At 33.8% G+C, this 27,248-nt stretch overlaps 1 protein-coding gene across 2 annotated transcripts in view; it reads left to right on the plus strand.

Moving 5' to 3' along the window:
• The window catches only part of LOC145258239 (cubilin-like), a 1,360,229-nt gene that overhangs the window by 1,242,938 nt on the left and 90,043 nt on the right, over positions 1-27,248 (plus strand). For both annotated transcript variants that reach the window (XM_080116206.1, XM_080116216.1), the window contains exon 21: positions 3,368-3,458. In XM_080116206.1, coding sequence (XP_079972332.1) covers positions 3,368-3,458 — 91 coding nt within the window. The remainder of the gene's footprint in view (positions 1-3,367; positions 3,459-27,248) is intronic.

Below are 27,248 nucleotides of genomic sequence, written 5' to 3' on the forward strand. Positions count from 1 at the left end.
CATATTAACAAATTAAAACAAAAATGCTTAAAAGCAATAAATATCTTAAAAATAGTATCAAAACTAGACTGGGGAGCAGATCAAGCTACAATGCTCAAAATATATCGCTCACATATCAGATCCAAACTGGATTATGGTTGTGCCATATGCAGCTCTACTTACAAATCCTACAAAAACAAACTACTAACAATACAGAATCAAAGTTTAATACTTAGCCTGGGAGCCTACCGAACTTCTCCAATGGAAAGCCTTCACGTAGAAGCCCAAGAACTACCCCTGCACTTAAGATGGAAAAAACTAGCGTTACAATACGCAACAAAACTACAAACCAACCCCGAAAACCCAACATACAAAACTACCTTCAACCCACAATGTACAAACTCTTATTCAAGGAAACCAAAAAGTATACCCTCCTTTGGACACAGAATTAAAGAAATAATACATCAAATCAGTGGAAACTCCGACAATATAATTACTCAGAAAACAAACGACGGACCACCATGGACATTACACAAACCAAAAACCGACATAACACTTACTGCTTACAAGAAAAACATTACAAATAATATAACAAACAGAAGCAACTTCGGAGAACTAAGAGAAAAATACGCAGAATACATAGAAATATACACCGATGGGTCTAAAACTATAAACGGAACAAGTGCAGCATGCACAGATGGACAAAATCAATATCAAATACGACTGACCAACGAAGCTTCAATATATACAGCCGAACTGCAGGCCATCAAAATAGCTCTCAAACACATCAAAGACATCAACGAACAAAAAGACATAATATATACAGACTCCCTATCCTGTATCATGGCTCTTGAAAAATCTAAACACCCTTTTATCGCAGAAATTATACAAGAATAAAATGAAATAACCGAAAAAAACAAAAAAATTATAATAGCCTGGATACCAAGTCATGTCGGCATTCCAGGAAATGAAAAGGCAGAAAAACTGGCTAAAAAAAAACCACAAACCACCAAATGGAAAAAATTAAAATACCACACACACACCTAAAAAGAAAAATCAACAAATATATAGAAAACAAGTGGCAAGAGGAATGGAACCAATGCACTGCAAACAAATTGCACGAACACCAACCAATAATTAAAAACAAAAAAAAATTTAAAGGAAAGAAGAGAAGAAATTGTACTAAACCGAATAAGAATTAGACATAGAAAATTAACTCATTCCTACCTAATCAAAGCGGAGGAAACACCAAATTGCACACTCTGCAACCAACAACTAACAATTAAACATCTACTAACAGAATGTAGAAAACACAAACATGCCGTTAAACAAACACACTCACTCACTCACTCAATAATTACGCCTTGTAATTTTTTGAAATTTTGCACAAACATTAAGTATATGTAAAAAAAAATAGAAATAAATACCAGAACGGATTTACCGGGAAAACTCCGGTTGCCCTCCCTATGGGTGCCTTTCTGGTGAAAATGCCTAAAATTTACACTTTTGAGCTTATTAAAAAAAGATTGATGCCTTAGATTTTTATAAAACTTTCTGGAGAGCTGTGACTAACTGATTTCTATATAATTTATTTTGTCTATAATTCACGATAACTCTTGGGTGTGCCTCAGGGACTCTTTTAGGGTTAATAAAAACACTCCATTTTGGCGACTATTTTACCATATTTGTCCAAAATTTTCTGTGTATGTGTATTTAGCAGTTTTGCATGTTGCTGAACTCAAATTTAAATATGTTTAAGGCCTTGGACTTTTGGGGCTAAATGGAGGGGGGGGAAATGATGGACTTAGTCATTTCTTTTTTTACATGGTGCAGACTTCAAATTTACATATGTTAAAGCCTAAAACTGCACCAAAATGAGGGGAGCAAATGCTGAGCTTAGTAATTTTTTATGCCTCGTTACGGGAGATCATGCGTGCTTCACTTGTTTTAGTATTATTCACCCCAAACAAGGCACAGTGCCACTTAGGCGTAGGGAGCTACTAGTTATGACCATATCTACATGGGCACCATGTAAGGAGTTAAGCAACGAGGTGTCTGTTCACATCACACTTGAATTACCGCATGCCAGTGCAGCCAAGGAAGCAGGAAATCAGGAAGGAATTTTAAAGGCTAACAGTTCGAGGTGAGAAACTATTAGAGTAGAGGGCTTTCCGGCATCTAGGGATCTCTAGACTGACAGGGTGGGATTTTGCTGCTCGTCGGGTTAGTCGAAGGTATTTACATCGAGTGGGACACAAGTGCTACGAGTATGTTAGAGTAAATTCCATTAAAATACTTGCACAAATAGAGGGCACAGCGATGCAACCTTGTGGTGATGAAAAATAAATACTCTGCAAGCGATATTTAGTATATAATCCATAGATAAGACTTTGACATAGACTAATACTCCTAATCAAAGTGGTCCTAGGAGTAAGGTAATTAAGGTATGAGAGCACATTCCTCAAATCTTTCAAATTCAGGCCTCATCACAGGATGCAGTTTCATGTCATACTTAGAGCAGATTGCATTTAACATATAGATGTTACTGTTGTCGGTGATGCCGCTACGGATCAGAGTGAAACTGAAGTAATCAAAATCAACAGATGACTTCGCATTAACCAATACTCTAAAATTGGGACTGATTATCAGATGCAGTAAACTGTCATACTCAGGAACGGTTTGAGCTATTGGGGAGATTTTTGTTGAACATCATTCGTGATTTTTTTTTTTTTTTTTAACATTCGTCTCTTCTATAAAAAGAAAAAAATCTTAATAGGAAGATATCGAAGTATCTCATACGTATTTGCGATAGGGATCACTTTAAGGTTACCAACGTCACTAAAGCGAAAATGTTTCTGCGAAGCGAAGTGGATTTGAACTTGGCACACCGTCATCTTTCTGTTGGAAGTTAGTAAGCAGAATAAGCAAAAATATAGAAATCTTTGGGAAAAATAGCTTCGTAGCAATGTGTTTGATTTGAGCAGAACATATTGTCCATAGATGGAAGGAGTTTCATAGGTAGTAGCACTAGTATTTATAGCTTAGTTGTAATTTAATAAAATAAACCAGATTATTTGTTGGGCTTGATTTGTTAGGTCTATTTGCAATATTTATATATTAGGCATATTTATATGTAAAACTTATTTTAAGACTGGCATACGTATGTTGCACCAGTGACCGTCATAATCCGTACTGGTTTTGCTTATACTTGAAATTAGGGTGAGGGTAAGAAAATCATTGTCTTGCCTTTTAAAAACATGCGGGTTAGAAATAGCAATATTGCATAGCTATACATTTATTCCAGGTTTATTTTTATTTCTGCATTTTCTCATCCATTGTTAAATGAAAAAAAAATCTGACTTATTTTATTCATTTTTATATTTTTCAGCGGATGAATGTGTTGGGAAAATCAAACTAAAAGCCCAAAGACATACGAAAAACTATCTACACACACCGTCGTTCCCAGCCAAATTCAAAGCGTATGTTCAATTTTTTATATTCGTTTTCGTTTTATTTATTTGCTGATCGTTTTCTATTTGTTCAATTCATCATGTCCTCTAAAAAGTTTTACCGTCAACTTTTTTTTCTTCATCAGATTAAAAAGAAAAAAAATTGCTTTTATCGAAGAGACAATCCCAGCTTTCTTCATATGATAACTCCGTGCTTTTTTTTTTCATTATAACTTTAAATAATGCACATGCATTTAATGTGTTTTTATTTTTTTTATTTTGCTGAGGAATATATCTTAATGAAATGGAATTAAATTTCTATTTTTGAGAATAGAAATACCTGAGAGAATTTGAAAAAAATGTTTCCACGAGACCCATTCGTCATTGTCCGGGAACGCAAACTCTATGCATTCTTATTCTAAACACTGAACATTATGTAATCTTGTGCGAGTTTGCATAACATGGAGGGAGTATGTAAATCGTGTATATATTTGAGTTTCTATTATCGTCTAGTTGTGAGATTATATGCGAGTGTATATATTAGTGTATATACCTATAATCGTCTAAAGTTACTTGTGTGTATGTACATTTAAAAACAGTTCGTGACGAAACAATAATATACAGGAATACCTGTACAACACAAAGTACGAATAACATTCATTTAGGGTTTCAACATCTGGCCAATAGGGAAACATATTTAGTCCATCTTGAGTCTTGTCTTGACAAAAGGCTTCAATAAAACTTTACCCCAAGAACGACAACGCCTTGTTTTACTTCCAGCAAATTTTTATTCTAGAGTGTTTTGTCCTCTCGTGGATTACATTCTGACTATCGCCATTTCGGAGATCCTCTACTCGAGCTATCACCATCTGTCGACCGTCTCTGATTCTCTCCTGACTTTGACTCTGGTTTTCTCTGACTAATTTCCACATATCTCAAAAGGACCACCTCTTCCTTTAAATGACGTCATTAGCATACGTCACTCACATAATCACCTGATGTTTTTACATGCCATTATTTCTAAGTTGTCAACTAAATTCTTATGATAACACATTTAAGTTAACATTCCTAAATTAATGTAAATGAATATGTATTCTAAAACATTTTAGCCCACAAAACTTTTTGGCTTCAATAATCATAATCGTCGACCAGCACACATTTCGTCGTTTCCCGAAACAGCTAAACTACTATTTTCGTGGTTTTTGACCTCCATTTCATTTTTAGTCTAAAATGATAACTGATAGTAACTCTAAGGGTGCTAGTACGGTTAGATTATAGTGAGGAAAAGGTTAAACAAACCCCAATGAAACCGATTCCAAAACCATTGTTCAGGTGAGGAGGGGTCTGACTGAAAATGATTCCAGAATGATCATGTGAAAACTTAGGTTTTACCCGTATAGCTTGCTATAGCGTGTCTTTATTTCTTTATTTATGCTACAGCGTAACTCATAGTTGACAAAAGAATATAGGAGGTGCCTTCAATAAGATTCTAGACATTTTTCGTATGGCTACATTTATTAGTAGTAAATACTTGAAACTCTATTTCCTTCGTAGTAACCTCCGGCTGCAATGCACTTATACCGATCTAACAACTCGTGGACCACTCCATGGAACTCCTATATGAGCGTGTCAATGAGCCTCGCCACAGCCTCTTTCCTCTTCCGCAATTGTATCATAATAACAGCCTTTTAAGGTTTTCCTTGAGCTTAAATAACCAAGAGCAACGTTTGAACTATAGGAAGGGTGTGGAAGTGTCTGGATGCTCAGCTTGGTCAAATAGTCTGTGACAAGGATGCAGTTGTGGACTGGTACATTGTCCTGGTGGAAATACGACTGATTTAATTTGAACAGTGCTGGCCTCTTCCGATGGAATCTCTTCCGAAACTCCCTTAAAACCGCAACATAGTATTCCTTGTTTACTGTCTGTCCATTGGAAACTCAGTGCATGTAGATCAAACCCGTCAAAAAAAGGAGATTATCATAAGTTTCTGGGTGGATTTGCTCTGTCTAGCCTTCTTGCGTCTAGGAGAGCCAGCATGCTTACACTGGAAACTGTCTTGGTCTAGGTTATAGCAGTAGATCCAGCTTTCATCACAAGTAACCAGAGAACTGTGGGGCCGGAATTGATCAGCTCGACTATCTCCTTGCTGTCATGACAACGTCTTTCTTTCTAATCTTCTCTGAGCACCCTTGGGACAAACTTCACGCAAATCGTCTGCATCTTCAGTTCCTCAAGAATAATTGTGTGTACAGTTCCCGCATTGACATCAAACTGTGTGCTTCTTATCTCTATAGAGACGCGACAGTCTCTATCCATGAAATTTTTTATTTGGCCAATCAACCCTGGTGTTCTTATTTCTCTCACACCTTATTATTCCTAACATACTCCCTGCCTTCCTTGAATCTCTTATGCCACTCAAAACTTGATGCTATGTCCAGGCAAGATGGACCAAAAGCAGTCTGAAGCACTCCATACGTTTCTGTGACATTTTTTTCCAAATTTAAAGCATATTTTTATTGCATATCGTTCTAAAGTTTTTTAACGTTCAGATCGCATTTTTGAAATTCACTAGCTATGACAATCAGGTTTTAGTAGGATGTATTCCAATTCCTGCTGTAGCTGTTAATTTGAACCTGAAATCATAAATATTAGTCATCTCATAAGATGTATAGCAAGAATATATTGAATTTTCAAGAGTCTAGACCAATTTTATAATGCTTGTACAAATAAGTTTGGAAACTTAAAACTTATCGAAGACACCTCGTATCCTTTGTAAAAATATTTACTAACGAGTCACCACTTATTACGGCTATAAGCTATTTGAGGATGAGTTAATGAGATGGTTAGATTGTGTGTTGAAGGATGATGAATACTAGGAGAGGATTGAAAATGATAAAGGAATCGATAAAATCTGATAACATCTCTGATCAACACTTACAAAGACAGAAACCACTCAAGAATAATGGTTAATAAGATGAATTGTCACTTGAATGATGAATATTATGAGAGTATTAAAATAATGAGTAATATAAATATAATTTAATAATTTATGAAAACTATTTATAATGGGGAGAATATTTGCCACATCTGGAGCGTCGTCACTACAAAACCGAATTCACAATCTTATGGAAAATGATCATCTTTCCTTACCTGCAGTGTCTTATCCACAAACTAAATGCTGCTAGTCTTTATTCTATTTTAAGTTTCATGCTAAGTGCCCGACTGGGCTCTAATCTTTAGTTTATCTGATTAATACGGCAAGAATTTGTTTTCTACCTCAATGGAAAATGACTTTAATTTCCTCCTTGTGTACCTATAAGCAAACAGAACTTCCATGAACAAAGCTTTTTTTTTCCAAAAACTTTCTTTTTGTGAAATGTAATACCACAGGGCTGCTTCCCTTTTGATTATAACATGATCTTCAAATCCAATGACGTCATTTTAAGTAACGGAATTCTACCCAATTTACTTATCGTTTCCAATTATCTCATAGTAGTTTTCATTATTCAATTGATTCTCCAATTAATCTTTCTCCTCGAGTGGCCTTTGGCCTTGATAAAGACTCATTAAGTATAGAATAAAATAAAACTTTGAGGAGAAAAAAAATAAATAGGTATTTGAAGCTATTAACAACTAAGTATAAAAGCTGGATTTAGCATGAGAGAAAAAAGGGTTGATATTATCTATCTATATAGCTATAAAAGTGAAATTGTCTGTGTGTACATTCCCCTATCAGACGACTCTGTCAATTTTCAGTCTACAGACTTGAGATTTAACATAAGGGGTATTGATATTTGGGAAAACCTTTTTAATCGGTTTTTGGCCAGAAATTTGGTCGTCAACGGGTGAAAGTTCAACAATTTGACATTTAAAAACTATACCAAACTCCTCTTCCAATTTTGGGTCTAAACACTTGAAATTTTAGATGTAGGTTACTTGGACATGAATCGAACTTTATAATTCGATTTGAGCCCGAAACAAATGTCAAGGGGTCAAAACTGGGGTCAATTTTTTTTTAATTTGACCTCTGTGATCTCTACCAAATTACTCAGCCAATTTTTAGTCTAAACATTTGAAAATTAACATAATGTATTCAGGAATAAAGCAGGTTTTTTAGTTGTTTTTTGGCCGAAAATTTGGCTGCCAAGGGGTCAAAGTTCAAAAGATTTAATCTTTGCTGTCTCTAGTAAACTATTCAACCAATTTTGGGTCTAAACATTTGAAATTTTACATTAAAATGCAGCAAGCTTTTTAATCAGATTTTGGGCGAAAGTTTAGCTATCAAGAGAGAAAATTGAACTTTTGTAGACTCTACCAAACTCCTCCGGCAATTTTGGGTCTAAACACTTTAAATTTTAGATGTAGGTTACCTGGACACGAGTCAAACTTTTTAGTACATATATACATATGCACATAAAGTTACGAACAGTACATAGGGTGCGAACAAAGCCGGACTGAACTGTTTGTAAAAAATAAAACAACTCAACCATAATGATGATTTGTGGTTTTCCATGCGTTTTTATGATAACTTCCGAAAATTAGATAATAGTTAGATTGGAAGGGAGGTTATTTAAATGTAAATGTTTCAGTCTGAATGCTATGAGTTCGAGTCAAGATTGGAAACTATTTTATCTTTCTCTTTTATCGCACCAAAACTTAATAACTAATCCTTCTCTGAAGGAGAAACAGATGATGTAAATATTCCATTTGTTTAAAAGTAAATACATTGTGATAGAAAAATCTACACGTATTATGATTGATTTTATTCGAAACATATCACTTTTCTCCCCGGCATTTTTTGACGGGACGAGTACTCAGTTCTTTTATTTTTATTTATTGCCATAAATAATATATTCGATACAAAATTTAATTGCTATATTCGAAAATGAAAATACCACGTAGAATTTGGCCATGTTTCAAAAACTATTTTAGTAATTTATTGCCGTAAAATTCTAACCGCCTGATACCAAATTAAATTTCTATTTTCTAAAAAGGAAACATTTTATAGAATTTGGATGAATTTCAAAAATATTCTCAAAGATTCATAACCGCAAAAAATACAATCAACTGATACCAAATTTAAGGTACGGATTCAAAAATAAATATAACTTGAAGATTGGCCGGTATTGCTTGGTGTTGCCCGGTAGCAACTTACGCTGAAACATATTTTCCTTCATGCAGATTCTGTATTTATTATTATAGAGCCAATTTCGTGTTGCTTTTAAGATATGTACTCAATGTATAATGTCAGCGCGACATAGCCTAGTCGTTAAATCGTTCAGCACAAGATTTTCTTATTCAGTCCAGTATTAAAAATTACTTTTATACAGAGAATATTTCTAAAATATGTACAAACCTAAAAATTACATTTTCTGTACTTTTATGGGTTCAATCAAAAATGCCACTATAACTACATCTGTGTATAATTAATAGAGACGTTGGGAGCCTGTCTTTGTTTTATCGTTATTTCCATCGCAGGCGCTCGTCTGAGCTCCAATTCCTTTTTGTGCTTTATCATAGGGTTCACCTGACCGTATCATTTTCTGTTCCGTTATACATGAAGCCCCCAGAATTATGTTACTAAACGCCACTTTTAAAAAAACTTCAGGAAACGAGTTAAAAGTTTCACCACTTGTAACCCGTATGTCTCGCGGGTTAATAGAGATGTTAATTTGAGATTTGTTTTAAAGCGAATCTATCATATTTTACCATGTCATGCTGATTTCACAATTGATGATAGTTGCCATGTAATGATAGATATTGTGAGATCGGTGACAATGAAATGTGTTATTATTGCCTGTAAACGTAGTAATAAAGTTTAATGAAGTTAAAGACACAAGACAAACAATTTTACTGCATTAAACATTGCTTCTTAGTTATTCTGAGCTGACGTTGGTGTCAACATTATCTATGAATGTCTTGCAATCATCTGGATTATCAGTGTTATCATATTCTTCACTGACAGCCACAGTTGCCTGTGAAGCCGTTTTTTTTTTCTATGTTCTGACAGGGAGCTTTTTGTTGCTCTATAAAACTACTAATATAAGAGGGTGTACAAAGGTGAGCAGTGCCTCGTCAACCACTTTATGTTTTTTGCAGACGTCTGTTCATATATATTGGATTTTGACCATGTTGTTAAAAGCATGTTTTACATCCGACTCCCGTTCCGTGTAGAAGAGTTTGGGAAACAATGGTATACATAACTCATTTTCCTTATATGGTGCTTGGTGCTGTACGATGCTGGACATTCACCCTCACCCCACACACACACATATATATATATGTGTGTGTGTGTGTGTGTGTGTGTGTGTGTATATATATAACGATATTTTTTATAAATATTAAGAATTATTTTATACCAACAGACTCTAGTGTTTTATGCTTACGCAATCATCAGTATATAAAGATATAGTTACTGTCAATTTGGAGATATTTTACAGTAATAGTTATTACATTTGACCTCCAATTTCGAATAATATAATAAATAACAAAAGAGCACTAGTTTATATTTTATCTCTACTTGAACAGTGTTGACAAATTACCTAGACATGTCAATTTCTATCTACTAACTAGTATGAAGAAAAATATAAAATTGACCTAACCTATATCCGACCTAAATGCGACCTAAAATATATATGACCTAAAACTATATCCGATGGTGAGGCTTCACCACCTATATCCGACCTAAAATATATATGACCTAAAACTATATCCGATGGTGAGGCTCCACCATGCGGCCTTGGAGAGTGTGGAGCCACCCTTTAATTGCCATTGCTCCCAGGTCCACTCTGACCCGGAGTGGTAGTACCTGTTAGGGTCCCAACTATGGATTAAATAGAATCCGACTTAAAAAAAAAAACAAACAAATATACTCGATTAAAAAATCGTTCCTCAAAATAACTAGATTCGGCATTAAATAACCTGAAAAAGGTTGATATGCCGCAAAGCAAAAATAACCAACCAACATTTGACCTTACTTTTAATGACATATAGATGAGAATGTAATTAAACTTCAATTTCAGTAATTCTGATTTTTAACAATTTTAAACCGGTTTTACGGCAGATCCTGATTTTTGCTTTTTAACGCAAGTTTCGATTCGGAGATGCAGTAAATAAATGTCTCTTTAAAACTAACACTGTCGAGGTTGCTAAATGCCGGAAAGATTTCTACTTTAATAGTTACTTCTTTTCGGACTGCTAGATTTTGGAATTCCCTCTGTTTCCTGCTTCCCTGGCTGTACCAACTGCAGAATTTTAAATCTAATGTGAACAGATATCTGACTACTCAACTCTCCACAAGCCCCTATTAGACATGATCCCAAATATTAGCCCCTCACGTTTCAAGTGGCAATATGTCTTGTTAGGGATAAACAAGAGTAGAAATAATTTTAAAAAACGCAAATATTGTACAAAGATTTCAAATAATTTAAATATATCATTGACTTTTACATAAGTTTGAAAGGTTATTTTGTTTACTTATATCACTGTAAGTTTATAATTTGAGTTATATAATCAGTAATACAAGAATGAAGTTTTCTCTGAAAGAGGACTCTGATACTATTAATGGATTACTGATAAAGTAGCCACTAGAGATAGCTACACGTATTATTATCAGCCATTTAATAGGCAGATATATGTTGTCCGTTTCTTTATTCGAGATAAATGTGTTCATTATCACTATTCACAACATTGTCAATGACTCGACGAGTCTTCAGAGAAGCTCACGTTTATTTCCATGTTAGAGATAAGGTACCAACAGCGTGTTAAGATTAAATTCACCAATAAAAGACGTGCTGTATCCTTGGATATGGTTAAATAACAAAAGAGCACTAGTTTATATTTTATCTCTACTTGAACAGTGTTGACAAATTACCTAGACATGTCAATTTCTATCTACTAACTAGTATGAATAAAAATATAAAATTTTGCGAAAACTTATGCTACTTGCAAGAGAGAGTAAGTAATTACAATGAATATACGATGTGTCCAAAAAGTCACTAAAGCGTTTTGAACTTAGATTCCGTATTTTTAATGATATCTGTCTGTAATTTTAACACAATTTGACAAGAATATTGTAAATTTTTTTTAATAAATGCGAAATTCAAACAATCTTTATTTATGAAAAATGTCTTTTAAATGTTGCCGATTTCAGCTTCGCATATTTGTAGTCTTTCCAAAATATTATTCATGACAGATTGCAGAATCTCTGGATTGCGATTTAACTCCCTTATTTCGTTCCTGATGTTTTCTTTTAATTCTTGCAGGGTGAAAAAATCCTAATTGTTTTGTTTTACACGTTAAAAAAAAGAGGACGAATTTAATTTAATACTATTGGTGGAAAATTTGGAAAGTGGAAAACTTGAACAACAAACGGAAATTGCTAGGACTGCTATCACGGATTTCGATCACTTTGAACAGTTAATATACAGTGAGAATCCATAACTTCGAAAACTTCTGCTTTTGCTCTCTATTATTCTTCTAATGGACCATTTTTTTCGTAATTTTATTAATTCATACTGATTTAAGCATTCCCTTAATTGCTTTTTTAATTACAAAGAGTACCTGCAAGTTATCGCCCCAAACCAACACTAATCGCCTGTGGAAACCAGATTATTTCATGTTTGCAATTGTTCATGAAAGGGGGCTGCCATTAACAACCGTATTTTCATATTTTACGAGGTAGGTGTCATGCTTCCACCGGGCAAAGCCAGTTAACGGGTCCTGCTAGTCTCAATAGTTTCCTAACCAGTCGAATTCATTTTACTATTATTTCATCTAGAGTTAGCAGAGGGAAAGGATGGATTCGTATACTTCCTAAGACTGTGAATAACAGTGGTTCAATTATCCTGACGAAACTTGAATCCAGGCCGATAACCGTTTATTAAAATTATGTACGTAATAAAATATGGGAGCGAAAGTATCTCTGTTCACATATATATATATATATATATATATATATATATTCGATAAATCATCTGTACATTATAACATTCAGCTGTATCTTGTTACATAGGCATTCCTTTCTATAAATGCTTATTTCTATGAATTTACTCGTCTATTAATCGTATTGGGATGATTTGTACATTAGAATAAGTGTGACCCAATAGGTCATCCACTGAGTTCGGGTTAAGTGGTTTGAATTAGAAAAGATACATTTACAAAGCTAGTTGAACATGAAAATTAATGGATGAAAATCCCAAATTAATCCATTTGGCGTTGCTATATTTCTCTTTTTCTCTCTACGGCTATGGGTAATTTTCACTGCCACTAATGATATTTACTTTCTTTTTATATATTTTTTCGTCATTACCCTCGACTGTTAAAGAGAGGAGGGGACATAAAGTCAGAAGGAAGAGTGAGACAGAAACATCGAGCGAGAAAAAGTTACAGAATCGAGTCATAGAAGACTATACAAGAGCGATGAGGATAAACCATGTAAAATGAGAGGGGTGAAAATGATAGATGTAAAATTGGAGATTGGTTATGGTTAATTGAGACAATAACAATGTACGATTTTTTAGGTATAACTCGCTTACAAAACTAACAAATATTTTAACATTTGTAAGCATGTCATGTATAATGAGATTTGCTCTCTTCGAAACAACATATTTTATTTACTTACACAGGAAAAAAACTTCATTACCAAATTCACTCCTGAACTGAACAGAACCTAATACCATCACACAAAAACATGAAACACAAGGTACACTCGCATGCACACCCATACACATATACACACCCACACATAAATCAGAACCGACACATTAAAACACACACACGTGCGCGCATACAACCACACACAGACATAACACCCCTATCTCTAATACAACACACTGAACAATACCAACCCTACTTAACCTCGAAACCAACAACACTAGGAGACACCTAGAACCATAGTATAATATCTGTTCCAACACCTCGCTCCCTCCTCAGTCAGGGGAGGAGAACCCCCTCATGACTGAAACGACTATCTTCCCTTTTATCATCGCCCTCCCATACCTACACCCCCTCCAATGCCCCCCCCCCTCTGGCGAAACAAAATCTTCCCCACACTAGGAACCGATCCTGGGTCTGGCCATACCCACATGGGGAGACAAATAAATAGAAACATTAAAAATCCCCTATTTTAAATACACCCCTCTTTCTAAACAAGCATAATATAAGACTAAAACGAAAAATCACAATACTAAAATCCAAGAATCCAAAAAATAAATATCAAAATAGAATGAAAGCACCCCTACCCTTACTTCAGAAGAGCCAGTCCCCCCTCCCCACACATACACATTAGTAACGACCTCGGACCACAGCCGCCTTCCTAAGGAAGCAAATAACCCCAAAATACTATAAAACAATATACACATTCCCAAACCAATAAAAGCAAACACACACACGCACACACATACACACACACACACATACACACACACACACATACACACACCCTACCCCACCCTAAAGGAAAAGAAAAACACATTAGCAGAAAGAGATAGCGACTGACTACAGCGAGGTCAAAATCTCCCTGGACAAACCAAATAAAAAAGCAATAAAAATTCAGCATACCAATGTATAATAAACACTTACAAGCCTCCACCCATTGGAAAAACTTCAAACTGACTACGAAAATCGCCATTTTTACACATTTGAAAATAATTTCTGACGAAGACGCATCACAAACCGTCTGAAACGCGCGTAGAAGATATCTATGACTTAAAAACATTATTACAATGATCCAAACATAATCCTCAATGAAAAACCAAGACACGGAATAATAAAATAATGTTAAAAAATACACATTGTTGGTGACTACTCCCTTATTTAAATATATATATATATATTTATATATATATATAATGTCTTATTCCTGTCTGTCTGTTCACAATTTGGTTAATATATACAAAAGGTTTCGCGAATAGATTTTAATACTTAAAAAAGGACACTTATACATTTTATTCTTGCATAATTCTATGTATACTAATTCAAAACGAATCAACATAAACCAGATTATCTTATTTGCATTTTACATTAACGAACATCTGTTTTAATAATTAACTCTAAATTTTTAATGGAAATAAGTAATAGAATTGTTTTAAGTATTCTCTTTGGAAATACTATATGAAGTTGATTTATTTATTATTTAAATTTAATTTTTTTAGAGTAACCAAGATCATCTGTGTTTAAAAACGGAAGTAACTTTTTATTTACCCTATGAGTTATTTCCCGTTAAGCTAAGAGATTTTATTTGTCTGTATGAATTTCATAAATGATAACTTTTTTATGCTTTCAAAAATCCAAAATATGATCAACTTTCAGGAAAATCGTAAAAAAAACTTAGAATACTTTGTGTATCTTAAATAATATAGCACTAAACCCTCCTCCCGGCATTTTTTGACATGGCAACGCCAGTTATGTACAGTTAGTCTGTGTTTATATATATATATATATATATATATATATATATATATATATATATATATATATATATATATATATATATATATACTAGCTGTACATACCTGGAACGCAGAATGGGAAGGACTTTAGGATTTTTTCCTTTTTCATTCACATGTGATCTGTAATTGTTTATTTTCTACATTCTTCCTACGAAATCCTGATGATGTCCCCTGAAATAGGGACGAAACGTCGATTACTATTTTATTAATTCTCGGTTTTCCTTCTCAAATAACACACACACACACACACATATATATATATATATATATATATATATATATATATAATCTTGAAGCATTGAATAACTCAGTCAGTTGAGGTATTACAATAATATGATATATGCTGAACATTAACTTTGCATATTCTATGAGACGTGCATGTATCGGGAATCAACATAATCTTTACAGTTTCTGTTACATAAAGCATTTATTTATGGACATGCTATTCTGTCGTCTTGTATGAATATTCGGATGTTCATATATCAAGTGATCTTACAATATACAAGGCGATTACCTGTGAGGTAGGGGTGGTCAACGTTAATAAAATTTGTATTAATTCAGTACCCCGAGTGAACTGTTTAGATGAATAGATATTTCCAAAGGACATCATGAGCGTTAGAGACCAAAGCTACCGCCTAGTTTCAGTTTGAACAAGTTCGCAAGGTTTCACGAAAACATGGGTCAACTTTGTTACATTTTACAAAAGTGGGTACATGATGATGTCATATGCTAAAACTATGTTATATCAAAGTTGTGTATGTATCTCTACTATTACATGAAAGGAACTTTTTATGTGCGTGTGAGTTTGTTCCTTATGGACCCGGAAACGGATGAGCCGATTTTTGAAAAAAGTTAAAACGAAGCTACTTGTCCATGATTAATTTTTCGTAAGTTTTGTATTTGGTTGAGTGTGATAAGTATCAGAAAATCGATAAATTTGATTAAAGAAAAATGTTCGATTTTGATCAAACTTAACACTTTTATACAACCTAACATCGCAAGTGCACTTGAGAAATTTTATCACAGCACAAGCAGAAAGGCCCAGCCTATAAAACTAATCATAGATTCTTTATAAGACAGGGAAGAGTTCGAAATTAATGCTTCTGTTTAGAGCACAACTGAACCATGTTACTTGACTTGTGTACGTTTTTAGCAGTGATAATGGTAAAAATACTAAGAGAAAATCAATAGTTGGTTGCTTGATAAGACGGGCGTATTTGAAATAGATTTTTCTGTTTAGAGATCAATGAAACCATGATACTTGACTTTCAATTTAAACTTTAAATCTAATGTTGATTTTATAAAATCAACAGTAAAGTTTCTATAGTGCAATGTAGACTACAATGTAATGTGGATTAAGTCACTGTGGGGAGGCCTGCGGAGTTTCCTCTCGGTACATTCCGTGGAGGGTGTCTCTTATTAGAACATGTGATCAATCGATTTGTTTAAAAACCAGCGATTTCAACGACAATAGAAGTAAGAGAGGGTGGAACATCTGTTGATCCTTATTTAATCCCGGACAACGTCACGTTTCCCTGCTTGTAATTGATAGAAATGATATGTTTTTATAATATTACACGATGAACTATTTTTAGTTTAAATCTATTTAATATTATGCATGTAATATGAAGAAAAACACGTTTGAAATGTACAAATCTAGACTTCATTTAGTAAAAGTCAGCAGTTACTATCTTGGTAAGACGCTACTTTGCAAAAATGTCTCCAATATTCTAGTATATTTACAGTTCAAACGTGTTTTCCTTTGATTCACATGCGTAATAGTAATTAGATTTTAACTCGGTGGTTTCTCATATAAAGGAAAACCTGCAACTATTTTAATCGCCTTTTGTTTATGCATAAAATTTCATCATTTAGAGATGTGTAGTTTCTTTTGTGTTACTCCCCCCCTGACTATGACGTTTTTATTACATTATCACCCGAGATTTGTTAGGCCATTACCTTACGGGAGTTTCTTTGGTTATATAATCGAATCCATTCCAAGTCGTAGCTAGTTTAATAAAATCGAATTACTGCGAGTAGTAAACATCAAACTTGTTTAATGTAGAACGGTAACAGATACAAAGTTTGGAGCGATCCCAGTAAATGTATCTGAAGTTTGACCATAATGACATTTGTTTTCAATCGTCGCTCTGAAAACTTTCTTGCCTTGACGAAATACAAAATCTACTTCAATCTAGTGGGGATAATTCTCTTCTTTCACTCTGTCATGTCCATGGAATGGGGTCAACAGGGCTTGGTTTCTCCTGGTGAAACATCCAGAGAAAGAACTCTAGTTTTTTCCTTAAACATTCGCAGGAAAAAAAAATGTGTCTAGCGTCAACAAATGTAAAGGATTTTGCTTTCTTTCTGTGTTTAGCTAAAACTAAACCAAACTGCCATGGACAAAGTTTATTTACAAGAACATAAACTTGTGGAATACTCCAATCCGGGACTGCTTCCCAGATGACTACAATATGGTTGCTCTTACGTCCAGCTGCTCGCTTAAATAATCAAATTTGACTATTTAGCTCATTGGTTCCAATCCTTTCAAATTCTTGTTCATTATTGACAATCTCATTAACCCTTATCCTTAAGTGGCCTTCAGATCTTGATAAGAGGTGACTCATTGATAAAATAAGGTCACTGCCACGGATAGGCGATGTTTTATGCACATTATAGCACTTAACACGCTTTTTTGTGTTCAAAAAAGCGCACGTGGATAATTTTTCGCCAAAGGAAGTCGATATACTGATCCTATTTTCTAGAATATGGGATGCTTTCGGTTGACGGCCTGATTTCAGATAGTCTGAACTAGGCAACACGAGACAATTTATCTAAATCAAAGTATAATGATAATGAAAAACAAAATGAATCCGTAGACACATTCTTTTTTAATGCAACAGTACTTTCTGAAAATTAAAAAAAAATATTATCTTACCCAGGAATTATCTGATCGTCCCCCGGATCGACGTATGGCTCTTTTAACAATTATCTTGAAATAGAAAAGATATTTCTTTAGCCAGAGGTAAATTTGATGCAAATTAACGAATTTTACGATAAATAAAAAACATTCTTTCCATTTTAAGATGAGACCGATATCTTATATCCACACACACACACACACACACACACACACACACATATATATAATAGCAGGCCGTCCGGCGTTGTCCAGTCATAGGATACGCTTAAATATATTTACATTCATGCAGATTACGTATTTATTATTACAGATACAATTCTCTATCGATTATATTAAACTTAATATATAATAGGGAAATCCAAACTAAATATATATTTGACTTGTCTGCCATCAGCTATAATTGAAGCCAAAACCTACAACTCTCCACCCTAATTCCTTAGCCTCTGAGCCACACACATACGTGTGTATGTATGTATATATATATATATATATATATATATATATATATATATATATATATCTGTCATCTCTTTTTTTTAAAAGACGCACATTTATCTGTAAACTCTTTTAAGAGTTGACCTTTGCGGTGTCTAGCAACCTATTCAGCCAATTTTGGGTCTAAGCATTTGAAATTTTACATAAAGGATATTCAGACATGCAGGAAGCTTTTTAATCAGATTTTGGGCGACAATTTGGTCATCAAGAGGTGAAGATTGAAAAAGGTGACCTTTGCAGACTCTACCAAACCCCTCCAGAAATTTTGGGTCTAAACAATTGAAATTTTAGGTGTAGGTTACCTGGACACGAGTTAAATCTTTTAAAATATATATATATATATAGTCATGAGCAGTATATATGACCCAACCAAAGCCTGGTTAAACTGCTAGTATGATATAAATGTAGAATATTTATTTTTAAGCTTGATTCATTCCATATAATCTCACATCGTAGGTTTTTTCAGACACGTAAATCTTAAAAGAAAAGGGTTTTGATATCAGACACAGCATTACAAATAAGTAAGGAAAGATAATAGGCAGGAGCGAAAGTCAAAAAAGAGACGAGAAGAAAGAAAAAGAAAAGACAATATGAAATACTGATCAGTTCTGATACTAGACTCCATTTTTTTTTTTTTTTTTACTTCATAGGCATAAATGTAGTTTGTATAATACGAGTCATGGATACGTCATTGACAATCAGTGCGAAGGTCGCTTTGTTTCTGTCGAGCTGGGGTATGGTTCTGCAAAGACCTTGGAGATCTAACTTTCTCGACTTCACATTGTCTCTATGAAGGGATTAGATTATTACCACTCGTCTGAAGCTCACTACCAGAGAATACTGACTAGGCTTGTAACATAGCGTAGACGGCTGTGTGCAAATGCTGAACCGTGAGCGAAATGACGTCACAGTAATGAAAAAGTAAAATATAAAAAAGGAGAGAGCACGTTCCCTAAGAGAATCACGTTAAATGCGTGGATGACGTTCGAGAACACGATCACGTGAGAGACCTTCCAACGATAAAGAGAGAATGAGAAAATAATTATCGTTGTACAACAGCAAAAAAGAGCGAGTTGAAGTTTTCTGTTCTTTGCCAACTTTGTGACTGAGGCTACAACGTGTGTAAAAAAACGGTAAGAAAAAGTGAATATATGTATATCCGCGAATGTTTGAAAAGGGCAAATGCAAATATAAGCGAAACATATTACACATAATAGATAAAAGGCAGTGTGAAAATTAGAGATCTAATAATAATATATTATAATATTATTATATATCATTATTAATAATATATTATAATATTAATATATATCATTATTAATAATTTATTATAATATTAATATATATCATTATTAATAATAATAGCTCATGCCGCGGAATATCGAAATAAATATGAATTGCCAAGTTTAAAGCTGAACGACGGACAGGACTCGTAAACAAAATATATTACCGTAAACGCGATAAAGCCATAAACACAATATTAAAACGTAAATTTAACCGGTTACGCCCGGCTAATTCGGCTTCCACACTGAAAAGAAACCGATTTCGCATCTCACACTTAGTATGTACAAGTATTTCTTGTAGTTTAACATAGTTTATTCTCGCGTGTTATCTGTATGATTCGGAGAATATAACTTTAACCCTTATCCTTGAGTGGCTTCCGGTCCTTGATAAGTGGTGATTACTGTGTAAAAAAAAAAAAACTTCAATGTTGTTCATAGGAGGTAAGTCTGAATACGCTTAGTCAACAATAAATTAAAACATACGAGATGTTTTCTTTTGTTTTTATTTCTAAATTACAAATGATATGGTCTTTGTCTAATCAATAATAATAGTTTATAGTATTAAATATATTATGAACCAGACATTAATTATCACGATGTTGATATCTAGTGAGGTCGAAAATGTCAACGGTCATTTTAATATTAGCAGACAATTATTTACTGGAAAACAGTTCGATCAGGGTGTTAGACTTTCCTTGCAGGTAGCTATCCACGTGTAGTATTTTGTGACCTTATGGTACGATAAATGCTACTCAATTTTTGTATAATTTCTTTGTGTTTCTCATTTTACTGAAATTATCGTATTTTAGTCTTGTCTCAATATTTGCAAGACCGATGGCCAACATTATCAGACTCTGCAACAACAGAATTATAATGAACGCAGTTTGTGCTTGATTGACTGATTATTTTGCACACTACCACTCGACTTGGAGTTATTAAAATACCAAATAAATTAAGAAGTTTAAGCAAAAATATAACACGCCATTTTACCCAAACCAATTGCTTCATAAATTTGAAGCTTTTTTTCTTCTTTTTTTGTTTTTCAAGTGCATTCATTAAGGCTTCCAATAACGAATACTTTTATTAAAATTTAATCCTTATCACATTTTTTAAATTCTTATTTGGATTCTTTGGACTACTGTTCTCATCTTGAGTGTCATTCTTACAACGTTTCGGTCGATGTAACCTCCGACTTTCTCTAGGTGTATCTTGCCGAACTCTGGAATTTGGACGAAATTTCCAACGGAACCTTTTTATTCACTTCACAGAGGTGGTATGTTCTTTTTCCAACAGGGATGACTAGATAGAGGTCCTAGGTAATTTGCAATTGTATTTTTCCGTAGTCTACACTGAGAGTTGAGCCTTCAACCTTCAGCAAAATACCACTTTTACAATTGATTTTTTGAATTACACTAACTACTGCGTCACGGGTCCTTGCAAATTACTAAGGATCTCTATCCAGTCATTTGCTACCTCCGTGAAGTAAAAAAAGGGTTCCGTTCGAAATTCCCTCCAGATTCCCGAGTTTGGCAGAAACATTTCCAAGTTCAACAAGGTACATAAAAAAGGTCGGGGTTACATCGACCGAAACATTGTGAAAATGACATTAAGTATACGAACAATACTCCTAAAAATCCGAATAATACGAAGAACGAATCCGATTCTCAAAAATTCAGAAAGAGAATTTTTGAAGTTAAATTGAAAAACACATTTTTCAATTTACTCACTCAACAGCAGCAGGTCCGTATTTTTGTTGATCCTACTTAACGCCAGTTGTAGGCTGGGATATTTAGATAGCATACTATTACATATAACCTATGAAGATGTCAGTTAATTCGTTATATTTGGTGGTTGTTATTTTTTAATGGTTGTTCTTTTACAGCATATCAAACCTTTCCGGGCTATATAATATCGTATCCAATAATTTTGGCAAAAGGTCTCATCCCAGTTCGTTATATCTTCAAATATTTATTCATGGTGTTTGGTTGTTTTGTAGAGGAAAATTGTTTTTCGTTTTTTACTTTGCAGAACATGATTGTGTTTTAGAAAGGAAAAAGTAACATAAAACTTTAGTTCATTTTAGGCCAAGAAGCCAATATCTTCAGCCAGTCTGCACTAGTAGCACCAGCCTCTTGTATTCGGAATACAAGACATTGAATAGACAAGTTAAATGCACGACATTCATGTGGACATTTGTCACAATTCGCATCAGTAGAGTTAAACGGGATTTGTCCTAAGTGGTCTGCTTTTATGGAAACAATCTCGAAATGTAAAATATCGATTTTTAAATAAATAAACAAAACAATGTCTGGCGCCCATTTCTGTAAAGCATTCGACCTGCAATACATAAGCGTAAACAACGTTAACAACAAAAACAACGAGAACAACGCATCCGCAAGAGCTATGTGACCTACAATGGCTTTCAGGAGACATTCTACAGCTGAGTAGACAGGAGCCACCGACCAGTTTCTTATCTCAAAGAGCGAACATCGGGCGTGTCTTCGGGAAATAATAATCCGCTTTCGGCTTGAGGATTCTCAGGCAATCGCTCTCCTTCCCGTCTCCGTCTCTCTTCTGCAATGACGACTCAAATTTTAGACGACACGATTTTATCGTGAAAGAAAGTAGAACCACGCCCTTTTAAGAAATCAACTAAGTTGATAATGACTTGAATTACCGACCTTTTGTTTGCTTACTGTATTCAGGTGTGGTCAAATACAGGTACATCGTACGATTATGCGTAAATGCTTGTGGGTCTGAGTGATGAACATTCATTGAAATGAAAAGTTCTGTTAATTATATTAAATCTATATAAATAAAACAGTAGATGGATGCATGTATGTCTGTGTTTAACTGATAAACTACTGGTCGCATAACACTGAAATTAACAGGAAATAATCATACACCAAGGATGGTTCATAAAGAGTAAAATCTTCATTTGGATGGATGAATAACGCGTACAGAAATATGTTGGCAAGTTGAAACGTAATATGTTCAGTTCAGCTTGCCGAATACTTTATTTGTTTTACGCATGCGCAAATTCAATCATAGTCATAGCTAGAAGTCGTTTAATTTTACGTCTTACCTGTTGGGTTAGCTCAAACGGTACGAAACGTTAAATGAGGGAACTTTTGGTGTCGATTATAGTTGATGGCACTCAAGTCATTTCTTTTTCGGTTAACGTAGTCCAGTAACCAACACGTTGTATAGCCTCAGTCGCAAAGTAGAAAAAAACTTAAACTCGCTTTTTTGTTGTACAACATTTATTTCTCCGTACTCTCTTTACCGCCGTGACATCCCCCACGAAATCGTCTTGAGCGTCATGCACCTCTCTAACGTGATTTCGGACGTTCTTTCCGTCACTAACCTGATCTCCTTAAATATGTTTTCCTGCCGATAACGCCATTACGCATGCATTTTCATACGTGTGTCCGCGCTATGTTACACCGGGAGCCAAGACTCCAGTCTTGCTCCGAAGAAGAAACTTATGCTTTAAAGTCTCAGTTGATGAAAAAATTTTTCTTTCATTTAAAATTGCATCAGTTTTTATTTTTAACTTCTATTTTAAATATTCATATTAAATATGTTTCGTCTTTGTTGTCAGGGGATTTAAGTATTTTTGGAACTGATAATATCGTATTCTTGTCACTATATATGGACTCTACTCATAAACGTTGACTTAAAAAAAAAATAAAGACAGAATAAAGCAAACTTGATTTCTATTCACATCAATATTATACAAAGAGAAAGGATTGACAGATATATCAAAGGATAGCGCTTTGTGAACCCATCACTCATTAACGTCATCATGTAGTTCATCATGGCCGGCAGAGAAAATTGCGGCTGTAAATTTAAAATTTACTAACCTCTGATTTAAATCACCTTTCACCATCCTGTTCTCATATTCAGTTGTATTTTACAATAAAACTTTTAAACACGACGATAATAATAATAGATAATTACGAGAGAAAATGCCAAACACACACACACACATATGTATGTATGTATGTATGCTCTATAATAATAAATACGAAATCTGCATACATTATAATATCATATTTAAGCGTATATTTCAACCGGACAACGCTGAGGGCATTCTTGTAATATATATATATTACAAGAAGGGCATTCTTGTAATGTATATATATATATATATATATATATATATATATATTACAAGAATGCCCTCAGCGTTGTCCGGTTGAAATATACGCTTAAATATGATATTATAATGTATGCGGATTTCGTATTTATTATTATAGAGCCAATTCTCTCTTGATTATTATATTAGATTCAATATATAGTAGTGCCCCCCCCCGGTGTGACCCGGGCGTAAAATCTTTACATTTTTTTAATCTATGCATATTTCGTATGTATTATAATAAAGCCAATACTCCATTGATTATTATATTGTACTCATTATATATTAGTGATTTCATTTTTTTAAGTACGAATTAGGTATCCTCAACTAAAATCAAAACATGTTTGCTTTGTACGTGACATGTAATGTAAACTCAAGAGAAACAGCTAAAATTTCTAATTTCTTTGAAAACTATTTTCTTTAATAATTAATATTCTACCTTATCTTTTATTGTAGTTTGAAGATATTTTCATTTCTTCAACATAGCAATTTAGTAAGTACCATAGTTTCACTTGAAAAACCAATATTTCAATTTTGAATTTGGCGACAATAACGAATAAACAGGAAAATGTTTACTAATATTGCATGTACATTTCTTATATTAGAAAGCAATATTGCGCAAATAAACATTTATTTGAATTTTTAAAAAATACAAGTTTATCCAACTATATTTTCATGAAAGAAAAATAGTCTAATTTTTTTATTTAACATTTTTCACAAGTATTGAGAACACAAACATATAATAAACATGCATTTTCTTTTCCATTTAACCAAATTGAGCAACAACTATGTGTGTCCCAGTGCAGCTTGTATATATCTATGAAAATGAAATTTCTTGTGTGCTTGTGTGTTTATATTTCCCTACAAAACTATCAATTTTTAGTCTGCAGACTCGGGGGTTGACATAAGGAGTATAGAGATTTGAGAAAATCTTTTTAGTCGGTTTTCGGCCAGAAAATTGGCTGTCAAGAGGTCAAAGTTCAAGGATTTGGCCGTTGAAAACTCTACCAAACTCCTCCGCCAATTTTGGATCTAAACATTTGAAATTTTAGATGTAGGTTACCTGGGCATCACTCAAACTTTTCAATATATATATATATATATGCATGCGCATAAAGTTATGAACAGGTATATAGGGTTCAAGAAAAACCGAGCTAAACTGCTAAAGTGTGTATAAATGTATGTAACTGACCTTGACGGTGTGTATATATTTTTTAACTTTTGATATCTACTATTTAGTGCAATAGTCGATATAGATTAGGGTCTAAAATAATAAATACGTCTGCATGAATTAAAATATATTTAAGCGTATTCTACGATCGGGCAACGCCAGGCGACCTGCTAGTAATTGTTATAGTACATGTCTATAACAACCGCATTGTCTATATAATAAATGTAGATATCATGGCTAGAGACAGTGAGTCAAGTGCTACAACCATTAGACCGGCTTGACACGATATTTAAAGTCTTTTCAAACTTACTTATTCTTAACATAAGGAAGCTGCCACGTAAGCGACTCGTGCATGCGCAGTCAAAAACAGTTAACCAACGGATAAAAATTGGATGACCTTCCCTACAAGTGTCAATTTTGACCTCTTAGCAGCTTTTTTTTCGGATGAAACCAATTAAGTTTTCCGCTTATCTGAATACCCTATATACCAAATTTCATGTCTCGATATAGGTTGAGATTTGTCCTCACACACACATTTTCACTTTTATGGATATATATCTGTATATTACACACTTCATGTATCCATGTGTTTTATGTTACTGGTATTATATTCATCACATTACTGCTCCGATCTTTTTGATCAATATTTAAATCTATGCAATTAAACAACTTTTCTCAACTAACCTCTAATATAGATCGTGTACCTACCTTAAATTATTTTATAGTAAAGACATAAAACCTAGCATTGCATATATAATATGAAGTAGCAAGAACCAAATAAAATATTGCCCATCCATACTTTGTCAGATGATCGTATGCAGTCTTACCACTGGTCTATGTTCTTGTTATAATTTATCTTTGTTTTTTATCAATACTTTGTGGATGGGCTCCGGATAAGCTTGCAATTTATTTTTAAGTGAATACATATCCTTTGCCTTACAGCTTTATAGCAGCCATTTTGTTTAAAATAAAAATATATATATCGACACGTAAACAATCTTTTTTACACCATCTAAAGCAATCTAACCCCCTGTACTTCGATCGGTAGTGTGGTGGGATGAAAAATGATTGATATTAGACATTATGAGTTGTTTTCAATACTGTCGATACTGTCGAAAATTCTTATCAATCACCGTTTTATTTGATAAGTTCTCTTATTAAGCATAAAAAAATCGAGAAAAAAGCACATACATTCATACATCTATAAACATACATATATATATATATATATATATATATATATATATATATATATATATATATATATATATATATATAATGTGTGTGTACACACACATATATATATATATATATATATATATATATATATATATATATATATATATATATATACACACGCACAATAATGGATGATCTATGCCTCCGGTTAGTCTCAAGACAAAGGAACCCCATGTTGAGCCAACAGAATACCCACTGTTTGATTCCTGTGGAAAGAAGTCCAGGGCGACTGGAAACAATACCGAGATAAGCGGAGAGCACATATAACATCTGAAAGTCCCTTACAGTCACCCATTTAGTACTGACCTGGTTCAACGTTGCTTAACTTCGTTGATCTGACGGGAACCGGTGTTTCAATGTAATGCCGTACACACACAAAAATATCTGAAAGACCGAAAGAAAATAAAACGTTGCCACACATAAATTCACTGCCCGTAAATAACTGCGTTGTCAGTTCGGGGACGAATAGTTATTTTTATTTATTTATTTTATTCCTCCCTAGATGTCATTCGATCCATGTAAAATTTGATTTCACCCCTCAGCAGCGCAAAGGTGCATTCCCTTAGAGATCTCTTTTGCCATTCAACATTGGCTTTTTTCCTTACGCAGCAATGCAACTATTTTGCGTGTAAAAAGAAAGTAAAAAAAAAAAATGCTTCGATTTACGTCTGAATATATTCAGATCATTCATCATCGCAGACCATTATAACGTGATGTGCGCATGCGTCTTTGCGATCACTACTAAATTCGATGTAACAGATGAGAATGAAGGGCGAGTCAGTTGAGGAATAGTGAGAAGAATAAATTAGGGGGAAAGGGGGTACATTAACTCTTAACCTAAGAAGAAAGTTCAATCCCTGCACATTTTTATTTTCACTTAAATCAGCTTATTCCCTCCAAAAAAGTTTAAAACAATATCCACGAATAAATAGTTCGTTATTTGAATATGAATAAAAATGTTTTGATATAAAAATATTACCCAGTTTTCTATATTTACTGATTCGTGGATTTGTTATATAAAAAAAATACATTTTTGGATTTGAATGTGAAAATGTTATATACAGAACTTTGCAGCCATACCTTTGCGGATACTTTTCATTGGACTTTCCTCAGTCTG

Source organism: Euprymna scolopes, chromosome 3 (genome assembly GCF_053919585.1).
Source record: "Euprymna scolopes isolate OS-2025 chromosome 3, ASM5391958v1, whole genome shotgun sequence".
Lineage (NCBI taxonomy): Eukaryota > Metazoa > Mollusca > Cephalopoda > Sepiida > Sepiolidae > Euprymna > Euprymna scolopes.